The sequence below is a fragment of the Vulpes vulpes genome, chromosome 4, assembly GCF_048418805.1.
Source record: "Vulpes vulpes isolate BD-2025 chromosome 4, VulVul3, whole genome shotgun sequence".
Taxonomy (NCBI): domain Eukaryota; kingdom Metazoa; phylum Chordata; class Mammalia; order Carnivora; family Canidae; genus Vulpes; species Vulpes vulpes.
The window spans coordinates 68,385,739-68,396,553 of NC_132783.1; the positions used below are offsets into that span (position 1 = coordinate 68,385,739).

General features: G+C 51.1%; 1 protein-coding gene across 1 annotated transcript in view; it reads left to right on the forward strand.

Moving 5' to 3' along the window:
• The window catches only part of PGBD5 (piggyBac transposable element derived 5), a 102,104-nt gene extending 98,551 nt beyond the window's left edge, over nucleotides 1–3,553 (forward strand). Inside the window, exons 6-7 of the mRNA XM_072756006.1 lie at nucleotides 49–154; nucleotides 1,561–3,553. Coding sequence (XP_072612107.1) covers nucleotides 49–154; nucleotides 1,561–1,756 — 302 coding nt within the window. The 3' untranslated portion in view covers nucleotides 1,757–3,553. The remainder of the gene's footprint in view (nucleotides 1–48; nucleotides 155–1,560) is intronic.
• The last annotated feature ends 7,262 nt before the right edge of the window (nucleotides 3,554–10,815 follow it).

Below are 10,815 nucleotides of genomic sequence, written 5' to 3' on the forward strand. Positions count from 1 at the left end.
TAGGCACCTTCGTTCGGAACAGGGTGTGATCTTCTGTCTTCTCCGCAGGAGTGATCATCAAGAGGAAGAGTGGGGAGATCCCCTGCCCCTTGGCCGTGGAGGCGTTCGCTGCTCACCTCAGCTACATCTGCAAATACGATGACAAGTACAGCAAGTAAGTGAACAGGCAGTTCGCAGCCACAGGAGGGCGCCTGCGGTCAGGCTGCTACAGGCTGCTACAGGCTGCTACAGGCTGCTGGGTGGGGTGGTGGTCGTCCCCCAGTCACAGAAGGGACAGAGCAAGCCCCCCTGGGAGACAAAATCCGGGCGCTCGCCCACGCAGCCCCCTCCCCGCTGGGCACCCTGCCTCCTTCCCTGCCAGCCTTGCCCTGAGGCGCCCTTCCTTCCACTCACTGGGCCCTGAGCCTGCACCCTCTGTCCCCCGGCCAGACCAGCCTCCCCTCCATCCCCCCACTGTGGCAGAGCATGCGGCGTCAGTCCTGGGCAGCGTCACACGGAGCCCAGTTTTCCAGCACAGGTTACATAATCCTTTGCACCGTGGATGCCTGCAGCGGCTGTGGCCTCCGCAGTGTGCACACGTCCACGCGCACCCGTACTCACCGTGGCAGGAACTCAAGAAGCGACTGCTAGTAACATTGAGTGTGACCAATAACAGCTAGGGTTGAGCCTTAGGACCTAGAACAAGGTTGGAGTAACCCCAAAGACAGGTGGGCATTTATTCAGCCCACCTGGAGGGGAATCTGCTGGGCTTCTTCATGGCAGAGAGAAAACCAAGGACCCGGTTCTTCCTGGAGTGCTCAGCCTGGGTCCGCAGGGGAGCCCCATGCCACAGGGAGTCCTTGAGCAAATGTTCATTGCCTGCCAGCTGTGTGCTCAGCACCTGCGGCTCTATGCGGTTGCTATAAAGAAATCTGCATTTATTTAGTAGACACATTAGAGTCCACCCTGTGCAGGTGGCAGTGAGGATACTGATCCTCAAACAGTCCTCAGTGGGTGCAGAGACGAAGATGCAGGTGGAGGACACAATCTGGGGTTGGCCCTAGAGGGGTACCATCCTCAGTCTCAGGACAGAGGCCTCCCTGAGGTGACATATGTCCCGGATCTAACGGGAAGGAGGGGTGGCAAGGAGACGGGCACTCGGGAGGAGGCGGACGCATTGCAGAGGCCTGCAGCTGCAGGTGCACTTGCCCTTGGGAAGTGGAAGCAGTTCAGTGTGCGGGACGCAGCATCTGAGGAGGGCCCTTGGTGAGGAGGGTGGGCGGCCCTTCAGGCCCTATACCCTGGAGCTTCTGAACCTCGCCATGGCGGGCCCGGCCCCTGGTTCCAGCAGTGACCCACCTCCCACCTGATCCTCTGATAGGAATCATTTTCGTCATCTTAGTCTTAAGTAAAGTTCACCGCGAGAGAGCCTCAGCGGGAGCTGGCCCGCAGCCCAATTCCTACCCCCCAGGGCTCCTCTGCAGCAGCACCGACCATGAGGTGGCCTTGGGGACTGTCTCCCCTGACCCGGGCTCCCATGAACCACCTGCATCAGCCTTTCTTATTCCTCTGCCCTCCTAGGTATTTCATTTCTCACAAACCAAACAAGACCTGGCAGCAGGTGTTCTGGTTCGCCATCAGCATCGCAATCAACAACGCGTACATCCTGTACAAAATGTCAGATGCCTACCACGTGAAGAGGTACAGCCGGGCGCAGTTTGGCGAGAGACTGGTGAGGGAGCTGCTGGGTCTGGAGGAAGCCTCCCCAGCCCACTGACGCCGAGGCGGCCAGGCTTAGGTGAGGCCCAGGTCCGGGAGGCCGGAGGAGGGAGAGAGCCTGCCGTTCGGACCTGCCCAGCCAGAGCCCTGGGGCGCCCCGGGGGTGGGCCCAGCCCGAGGGGTGCCCAAGGCCTCCACAGGGACCAGGGTGGGCCTGGTCAGAGGATGGCTGCTGTCCCGGTTCCCCTTCAAAGAAGAGCACGTCCTCTGTCCAGAAGCAGCCACCCCACCCAGTGCCAGGACGGGTGCTGCACCCAGACTCCACATGCAGGCCAGAGTGCTGCATCCTCATGACACCCATGGAGCTCACCTCGGCGCAGGGGACCTGGGAAGGCCGTCGCCACCAGAGGCGCCGGGGAGAGGATGAGCCAGGCCATGTTCTGCTAGAAATGTCTGCTCTGTAAAGACACAAAGACATTTGTAACCTGGTTCGATCTCGTACCATGTCTAGAGGTGACCAGAAGCAAGCAGGTAGCGCTACGGTGGTCCAGGATGTGTACAGGAGACCAGAGCGCGCTCCGGCACTTGCCTCTCGTGAGCAGCTTAGAGCGGGTCTCCTGGGAACAAGAAACACAAACTGGGTGCCAGTAGAATGCAGGGATGAAACGGGAGAGCGGTTGCCATTCTGCTTAGTAACCGGGGCGTCCCTACTCGTTTCATCTCTCTGGCTGGTGGCCGGGGTGGGGGCAAGGGAAGATGCCAACAGAACCGCAGTGATGTGTGATGCTATTTTTTATTTTTAAATATATCTTCAGGTTATTTTCTTACTGTTGCTTAAGATCTTCTGTAAAAGGAAAATGTGCCCCTTCTTTTCCATCCCCCCCAATCCCCTCCACCCCCATCCGTGACTTTTTGCATGAGCACCGTTCGGTGTGCCTGTGACTGCCAGGACCCGAGAGGCAGCTCGCTTCCAGGACAAACGGTTCCACCCCATCAAGGATCGAGGGGGGGCCTGTGGGCCTTTGGCTTCATCACAGGCATCACCATTGGCAGAATTACGGTTTTGAAAAACCTGTAGCGTTACTGGAGCGGACCACGAAAGGTCTGGGGCCGACACTTGCTGAGTCTCTCCTGCCCGTGTGTGGTGGCCTGGCAGTGTCGGTCCGAGCTCCCCCAGACCCTGGGAGCCCTGCGAGGGGCCGGTGGTGGGGATCTGCCATGGGGCTGGGGGCTCGCTCCCCCAGGACTGAGGACCGCACGCCGTGTGCTCACTTCCCACAACATCGGGGCGCCCCTTGTGAACGTCCATCCGCCTGTGTCCATGGGAGGCCTCGGCCTGGGTGGCCCACTGCTCTGACCATCCCCCACTGACGCAAAACCGTGATTTCCGGAGTTACACCATCCCCCCCCACACACCCCAATTTATATAGCCCCCTCATATTTTTTTTTTCACAAAGGCAAAATCTATTCTACTCAGGCTTTGGGACTTTCTTCCTTGTTCCTACTCAGTGAATTCCAAGTGTTGCTGGCCGCATGCTCCGAACTCCATGTCATTTCTGTATCCTAGGTTCATGATGATCCCACCTCGCCCTGTGGTTTGAATTCGATGCCACGGATTGTAGGCCACATTTCCAATTGTGTTTCAGAACACCTTTGCCTGTCCTTTAATTGGATTGAAAGCACTTTTACCACATGGAGAAATATATTTTTAATTTGTGATGCTTTTCTACAAGGTCCACTCTTTCTGAGTCTAATGTGTTTCCAACACTTAGGGAGACTCTGATGAAAGCTGATGAATTTTCTTTTCTGTCTAAATAAGTAAAAAAAAAAAAATAAAAGTCTATTTAGATGCTGATTCTTTGTTAGTATGTGAGTTTCTTTACAATGACAGGGACAACAGTACAGGCCACTCTTTTAAGACTCAACTTCTTGTTAGATCATTTGGTGTGTATGATCTTAAACTGTCCTTAGCATCCTGTGCTTCTGAGCAGTTTAAAAAAGAAATTCAGTCAAGTCTCTCTCTCTTTTTTTAACGATTTTATTTATTCATTTGACAGAGAGAGAGAAAGCACACCAGCAAGGGGCAGAGGCAGAGGGAAAAAGCAGACTCGCTTCCCTGCTCAGCAAGAAGCCAGACCTGGGGCTCAATCCCAGGACCTTGGGATCATGACCTGAACCAAAGGCAGATGCTTAACTGACTTGAGCCACCCAGGTGCCCTGAAATTCAGTTAAGTCCCAACTACTAGAAATAGATACTGATCCCTTGGCCCTGTAAAGCACAGTCATTCTAGGTGGCTCTGCCCCGGAAGACAGTCCAGCCTGCCTTCCAAATGGGATTCCTCCCCATTTCTCCCAGTTGGCCTTATCATCCACATTCACACACACAGCCACCGTGGGATGGTGGGTGGGTGACTTCGCGTGACCAAGTAATTAGAGGGACTTAGCCCATTTCAATGCTCTGGGTTTTAAGTAGTAACCAACTGTTTTCAGATAAATGTTCAACAGATAGGACTTTCTAGGGAAGCCCCTGCAAAGGTTGGGAAGAGTTTCTGTCCTTCCAGAAGGAGGACAAAGTGACACGGAGTACTGAATAGGAAAACCTGCAACTGGTGAGACCTTGCTGCACAGATGTGAGGCCAAGGGCCTTGTGGAGTGCTCCACTTAAAATCCACCTGGCTCCAGTAGCCCTGTGGGCTTGAAGGCCCTCAGGTTGGCCCTAGATTGGCTCCTGTAGTATCTGGCTGCTGGTGGTGCCTGGGGAGGCGGGGGGCAAGAAGTGGCTCTCAGCAGAGTGAGAGCCAGCAGAGCGCCAGCAGAGCCCCAGCAGAGGCTGGGAGGCAGGTGGGCAACTCTGTGTGGCATGGCCAGTGAGACCTTTCCGCCGGGGCCTGTTGCCATGGCGCACCACTGCCCTGTGGGGTGGTTCTGCCACAGGGTCTAAATGCCAAAAACAGAACAAGGAGTTTCCCGATCTTTGTGAAAAATAAAACACCAGCAAAAATCTAGAAGTTTTTCCAAAGAAAGCTCTATTAGACCAAATGTACTGAGCTTCATGTGGTTTAGGTCACCAGAGACTGGTGATATTCAGAATTAAAGTCAGGTTAAGCCTTCAGAGGAGGGAACTTGGGTGAGTTTTTGTTTGTATAGGCTGCTGCCTTCTTTTGAGTTTCTTTCTTTTTTTTTTTTTTTTTAAGATTTTTAAGATTTTATTTATTCATGATGGAGAGAGAGAGAGAGAGAGAGAGAGAGAGAGAGGCAGAGACACAGGCAGAGGGAGAAGCAGGCTCCATGCAGGGAGCCCGAGCGGGACTCGATCCTGGGACTCCAGGATCACGCCCTGGACCAAAGGCAGGCGCTAAATCACTGAGCCACCCAGGGATCCCCTTACCAGTTTCTTTATGTCAGTCACGTTGTCTCCTCATACCACACAGCCTCAATTTTTAACAAGGTCTAACTATACTCAATGGAACATTATAATACTAAGGTCATATAATGCAGATGAGTTATGTTGGAAAACTTTGGCATTTGGATCATTCTGGTTACAGACATCCAGTTTATTGGTTCCATTAGTCACGGCCTGGCCTCCGGAATCAAATGAACTCTACGGTTGTTGCAGAGATGATGGCAGATGCCAGGACAGGGACTGGAAGGCCTGGCTCATTGTGCATGGCTGTGCAGTGGTCCTCAGGAAGCAGGCCTCCTCATCGAGCCATGAAGGACGAAGGCCAGACCCACCCATGAGATGGAGGTGGCAGTTGGCATGGGAGGGCACTTACCTGGCACGCAGGCACCAGACATGCCTGGCTTAGCATACTCCAGAAAAGACAGAATCAGCCTCTTCAGAAGGCCGGAACCAGCCTGCATCTGACCAAAATTGCCAATTTGCCATACAACTGACTTCATGTGTCTGGAAAACACTTTCCTGGGAACCAGTTCTGCATTAGTATTTCTGGAAAGCGTGGCACTACATGTGAGCAACAAGTCAAAAAGTGATTCTAGCTCTTGAAGAAGTCATAACCAAGCAGAAAGAAAGTTTCTTACCTCATAAATACCCATATGCAGTTAAAATTTCTGTTCCTTCCATTCCGTCTCTGGCTTACACTTGGTTCTGTTTTCTTTTCTTTTCTTTTTTTTTTTTTTGGTTCTGTTTTCTCCAAGGAAATAGGGTACTGGCCCCTTTCTCCAGCCTGACAACTGGTGTGAGGGTTTTCTTGTCCCCGGTTAACTTCTAATGTCCCACATCATTCAGTAAGGTCACAACTTCAGCAAAAGTAGTGATAGGAAAAAATCATTTACTGGGAAGAGATTTTTTAGCTATTGAAGAGATTTTTAGCTATTTTAACTAGCTCTTTCCCTAGGCTTGGTGTCTTTAAAATGCATCTGTTCCTCAAAATATTAAAAATAGTACTACCAGGGGTACAAGGAGTAAAGCATGCTACTCTTGGTCTCAGGGCCATGAGTTCAAGCCCTGTGTTGGGCATAGAGATTACTTTTAAAACGTAGTACTCCCATATGATCCAGCAATTCTGCTTCCGGGTATTTATCTGAAGAGAATGAAAACACTAGTTTGAGAAGGTATGTGCAGCCCTGTGATCACTGCAACATTATTTACAATAGCCAAGATATAGAAGCCACCTATGTGTCCATCAGTGAATGAATGGGTAATAAAAGATATGGAGATATATATACACACACACGCGTATACATATATACACATAATATATATATGTATATCTCCATGCAGTAGAATATTTTTTAGCCTTCAAGAAGAATGAAATCTTGCTGTTTGTGACAACATGGATCGACTTTGAGGGAATTATGCTAAATGAAATAAGACAAAAATAAATATTATCTCTCTTATATGTGGAATCCAGGAAATATAAATATATATTTATATGTATATAAAATTAAGCTCATAAATCTAGAGAACCAGATTGGTAGTTGCCAGAGGTAGGGGACAGGGAGTGAGAGAAATGAGTGACTGCTTTTTTTTTTTAAGTTAGATTGATGCCAAAAAAATTAAAATGCATCTAGTTTCATAATTGAGAGCTTCCTCTTAGTGGATGTAGAAAGAAGAACAAAAGAAGGAAGAAGGGGATGTGTGATGTGTATTATTTCAGTAGATCAAAAAGAATGGGATGGTTACATATATTTTTTTAGGTGTAGATTTAAGGTCTGGAGTTGTGAGATTGTGGGGTTTTTCTACTGAGGCATTTTGGAGTCACTTTTATCTGTGTCAACACAATGCCGTACGTAGCTGATTGTGGCTTTTTAAAGTGTGTGCCTCATCAGTATCTACCAGTATTTAATCAATGGAAGGACGATATCCAAAGTGGGACCAGCACTCTACCAGATGCTGTACAGTTAAGGCATGAGTCCCATCCTGGCCACCATCCTACAAGAAGAGACGACGATGACCAGTTAGGAGGTCCTGGCAGCCAGGACAGTGGGTCCACATGGAAACAAAATGATAGGGGCAGTTGGGAAAACGGAGAGATTAGCCTGGTTGGTGAGGCGCAGACTCAAGAGGGAAGGTGACGTTGTCTCCGACTTCCCAGTCTCCTAGGCACCTCGTGGTGCCTATCAGTAGGAATCGGACGTCAGCTCACTGGGGAGAGTAGGTTCCAGTGTCTCGAGATGCTGGGCCCTGGGACAGGACACCTCAGAAAGCGGGGAACACTCTGCCCATGACTGAAGGTCTGCCACCAGAGGCAGCTCCCGACATGGGAAGGTCCCAGAGGGCGTTGTGTGGGCAGGAGGTGGCCTTGAGCCCGGGCTGTGGGCTTGAGCAGGACGCACGTGCTGGCAGCCCTGGTCTTAACTGAGGAGAAGCAGAAGATAGAGGAGGCAAAGGCCTGGCTCCTGGGCTCCAGGGCTCCTGGGCTCCTGGGCTCCTGGGCTCCTGGGCTCCTGGGCAGAGGCTGCTGGGGATGAAGAAGGAACCAACGTGCGAAGACGAAGACAATGCCTCTCCAGAGGATGCCCCAGCTCCCAGCTGCTCACCTTCCTCTGCCCCAGCTGGAGGTTCCCACTTCTCTGAGTTCAGGGGTAGCCGCCACCAGCGACAGGAAAAAACGTGTCAAGGAATCTAGAGAGACTGCTGCTTTATTTGAAAATCTCTTTGCACCCTTACATTATCTGGCTTTTCCTTACGGTTTCCAGTTAAGATTCATTAGGAGGAAGATTTTAATCTTATCATAAACTGCACTTCTGTAGCCGCCCTCAGGGGATATCACACAACTACATCCCCACCCCTTTTGTGAAGGTAAAGTGTACCCTTCTGTCAGGATTTTAATTTCACACTAACCCTTGCAGTAAATTTTTACACAGTTTGTATATCATGTGCTACATTTTGAATCCTAAAATGTGAGGTATTTCATACACAGACGTACATACACAAATGTATGTGATTTAACCCTGGTATCGCGTGTGGTTTTTATCTCTTCAGCAAAGTCTGTCTACAGTCAGCAACTTGGAAAGACAAGCAGATATATTGCATTTGCTTCTCTCTGGGGGAGGGAGGATATGATGAAGGAAATTCATGAAAAGCATCACAGGATCTGTTGCCAGATTACATAATGGCAGAGGTTGGGGAAAGCCTGGCGAACCCACCCTACGGATTCTCCCAAAGGTAAAGCGGGATGGATGGCAGGTAAGGGAGCCCCCAGGGGCCGCAGGCATGTCAGGACCCCTGAGCCTTCCCAATTCTGCTGCTAAGGCTGGGGGAGGTCGGGGTGGGGGGTGCCCATGGGTGCCCTCCTCTATCTCGCCCTCCCATCCTGTCCATGTTGAGGAGGGGGCAGGTGGGAACGAACGGTCTTCACCCTCGGAGGCCAGATTGTGCTGCCTGCTGCTCCCTCAGCTGCTGCCATCACCACTGCCCGTCATCCTCCCCCTTTTCAGAAGCTTCTGGAATTGGAAGCATGAAACTGGGGTGAGCATCTGCTTGTCAGAAGGTAGTTCCTTGTGAGCAAAGTGGGAGATGCAAGGAAAAGTGGTTACGTGTGAGAGGTGGGACGTGCGGGGGCATCAGCAAAGCACAGGGGCCATCCGTGACTTCGCCGTCGGTGGTTGTCGCCTAAGAGGCCAAAAGGCGGGGGCACTGTTGTCATTAACATAGAACATCTTTGCGTATAGCGAAATGTCAGATCCCACTTTCCAGGGTTCTTTTCACACTTCATTACAGGAGAATAAAAAGATTTGGAGAAGCGTGTGCTTTTCAACTTAAAATCCAAATTAAAACATCCTCACAGCACATACTGGCAATGTTTTAAGTTCTCCTGTAAGCCAAAAATAATTTTCTTCTATTATTAGTTTCAGAGGTAAAATTCAGTGATTCATCGGTTGCCCATAACATCCGGGGCTTGTGACATCACGTGCCGCCTCAGTGCGGTCACCCAGTTACCCCGTCCCCCCACTCCCCCCCCCCCCCCCCCCCCCCCCCCCCGGCAACCCTCAGTTTGTCCCCAGAGTTGAGCATCTCTTATGGTTTGTCTCCCTCTCTGATTTGGTCCAAAAATAATTTTCAAACACTCTTTTAAAGTTTTAAAGACTTCAGATCTTTGCTTGCCCAACTCTCCAGCAAGTGACGCATTGATCTTTCCTTCATTATGTGCTGACCCTGAGGTGGTCCGTGTCTGTAGCTGACTCCCCTCCACCACGGTCCGTCTGTCCCTCTCCATCTCTCCATCCCTCTCCCTCGGACTCCTCTCTCTGCAAATGTCTCCCCTTCTCCGCTTTTCCCTCCCTCACTTCCCCCCACCTTCCTCTGCCCTCCCCCTCTACCTCTGCCCGTCCTCCCCTCCTCCCTGGGCCCCACAGGACCCTGGTGAGCCCAGGACTCATGCCCGACTCTCCTCTCTGGATGGGGACGGGAGTCGGATGTGCCTCCTGTTACCTGGGCGCTTCCTTCCTGTTCTCTGGCATCCTGGTTCCCAAGGCGCACTGCCCCGCACGGACTCTCCTCAAGTAGGGGTGGGGGACGTGATGTAGCACGGATCAGAGATATCACAAGAGGGGCACCTGGGTGGCTCAGTGGCGCTCGCCTGCCTTTGGCTCAGGGTGTGATCCCAGGGTTCCAGGATCGAGTCCCACATCAGGTCCCCCGCAAGGAGCCTGCTTCTCCCTCTGCCTGTGTCTCTGCCTCTCTCTGTGTCCCTCTTGAAGAAATAAATAAAATCTTTAAAAAAAATGATATCCCAAGAACAGAGATGCCCCCAGAAAGAGGTGAGACTTCAACAGGGAGACAGAATACTGTTTATGGCCAGGAATGAATGACGAGATTACTGATCCTGGGGGCCCAGCCTTCTATACCATCTCTCGGGGCTCAGGGGAATACTCAGAAAATTGAACAGCTGCTTTCTGGTTTCAGAGAGAGGACAGCAGAGGGAAAATAGACCAAAGATCATTTATTAAAGAAACTTCCGGGGCAGCCTGGGTGGCGCAGCAGTTTAGCACCTGCCTTCAGCCCAAGGTGTGATCCTGGAGTCCCGGGATTGAGTCCCACGTCAGGCTCCCAGTGCATGGAGCCTGCTTGTGTCTCTGCCTCTCTCTGTCTCTCATGAATAAATAAATAAAATCTTTTTTTTTTTTTAAAGAAACTTTTGTTGAACCCTTCTAAACCACTAGATACTGGGGAGGGACAAGAACAGTCTTTTCCATCAAGGACTGTCAAGTAGTGGGAGGCACGCACACAAATACCTCACGTAACTAGAGTAATAACACTAGATGGAAAAATAACCAAGGAACAGTGACCATACTTTCTCACCCACAAGGGGGGGATACGCTGGCTGGACCGTGTTCTGTCACTGGGGCAGAACATTATTAAAGGCACTGTTTGAGGAGATCTGTGTGGGCCAGAGAGAGGTCAAGTGTGAATGTTATGTCACAAAATGAATGTGCTCGTTTCATGGAGCAAACCTGTGTGCCACTGCTTCATCTTGCGCCAAAGGCTCTGGGATCTGCTGCTGGCAGCGTCTTGGGCCAACAGGCACGAGCCCAACAACTGTGCCCCCGTCTAATCCCCCCGATGCCACAGGGCAAGAGAATGTGAGGTCCATCCATGTTAAAATTTGTGCTTTAAAGGAGAAATGATCCATCTGGAGGAAGGACCTGCTC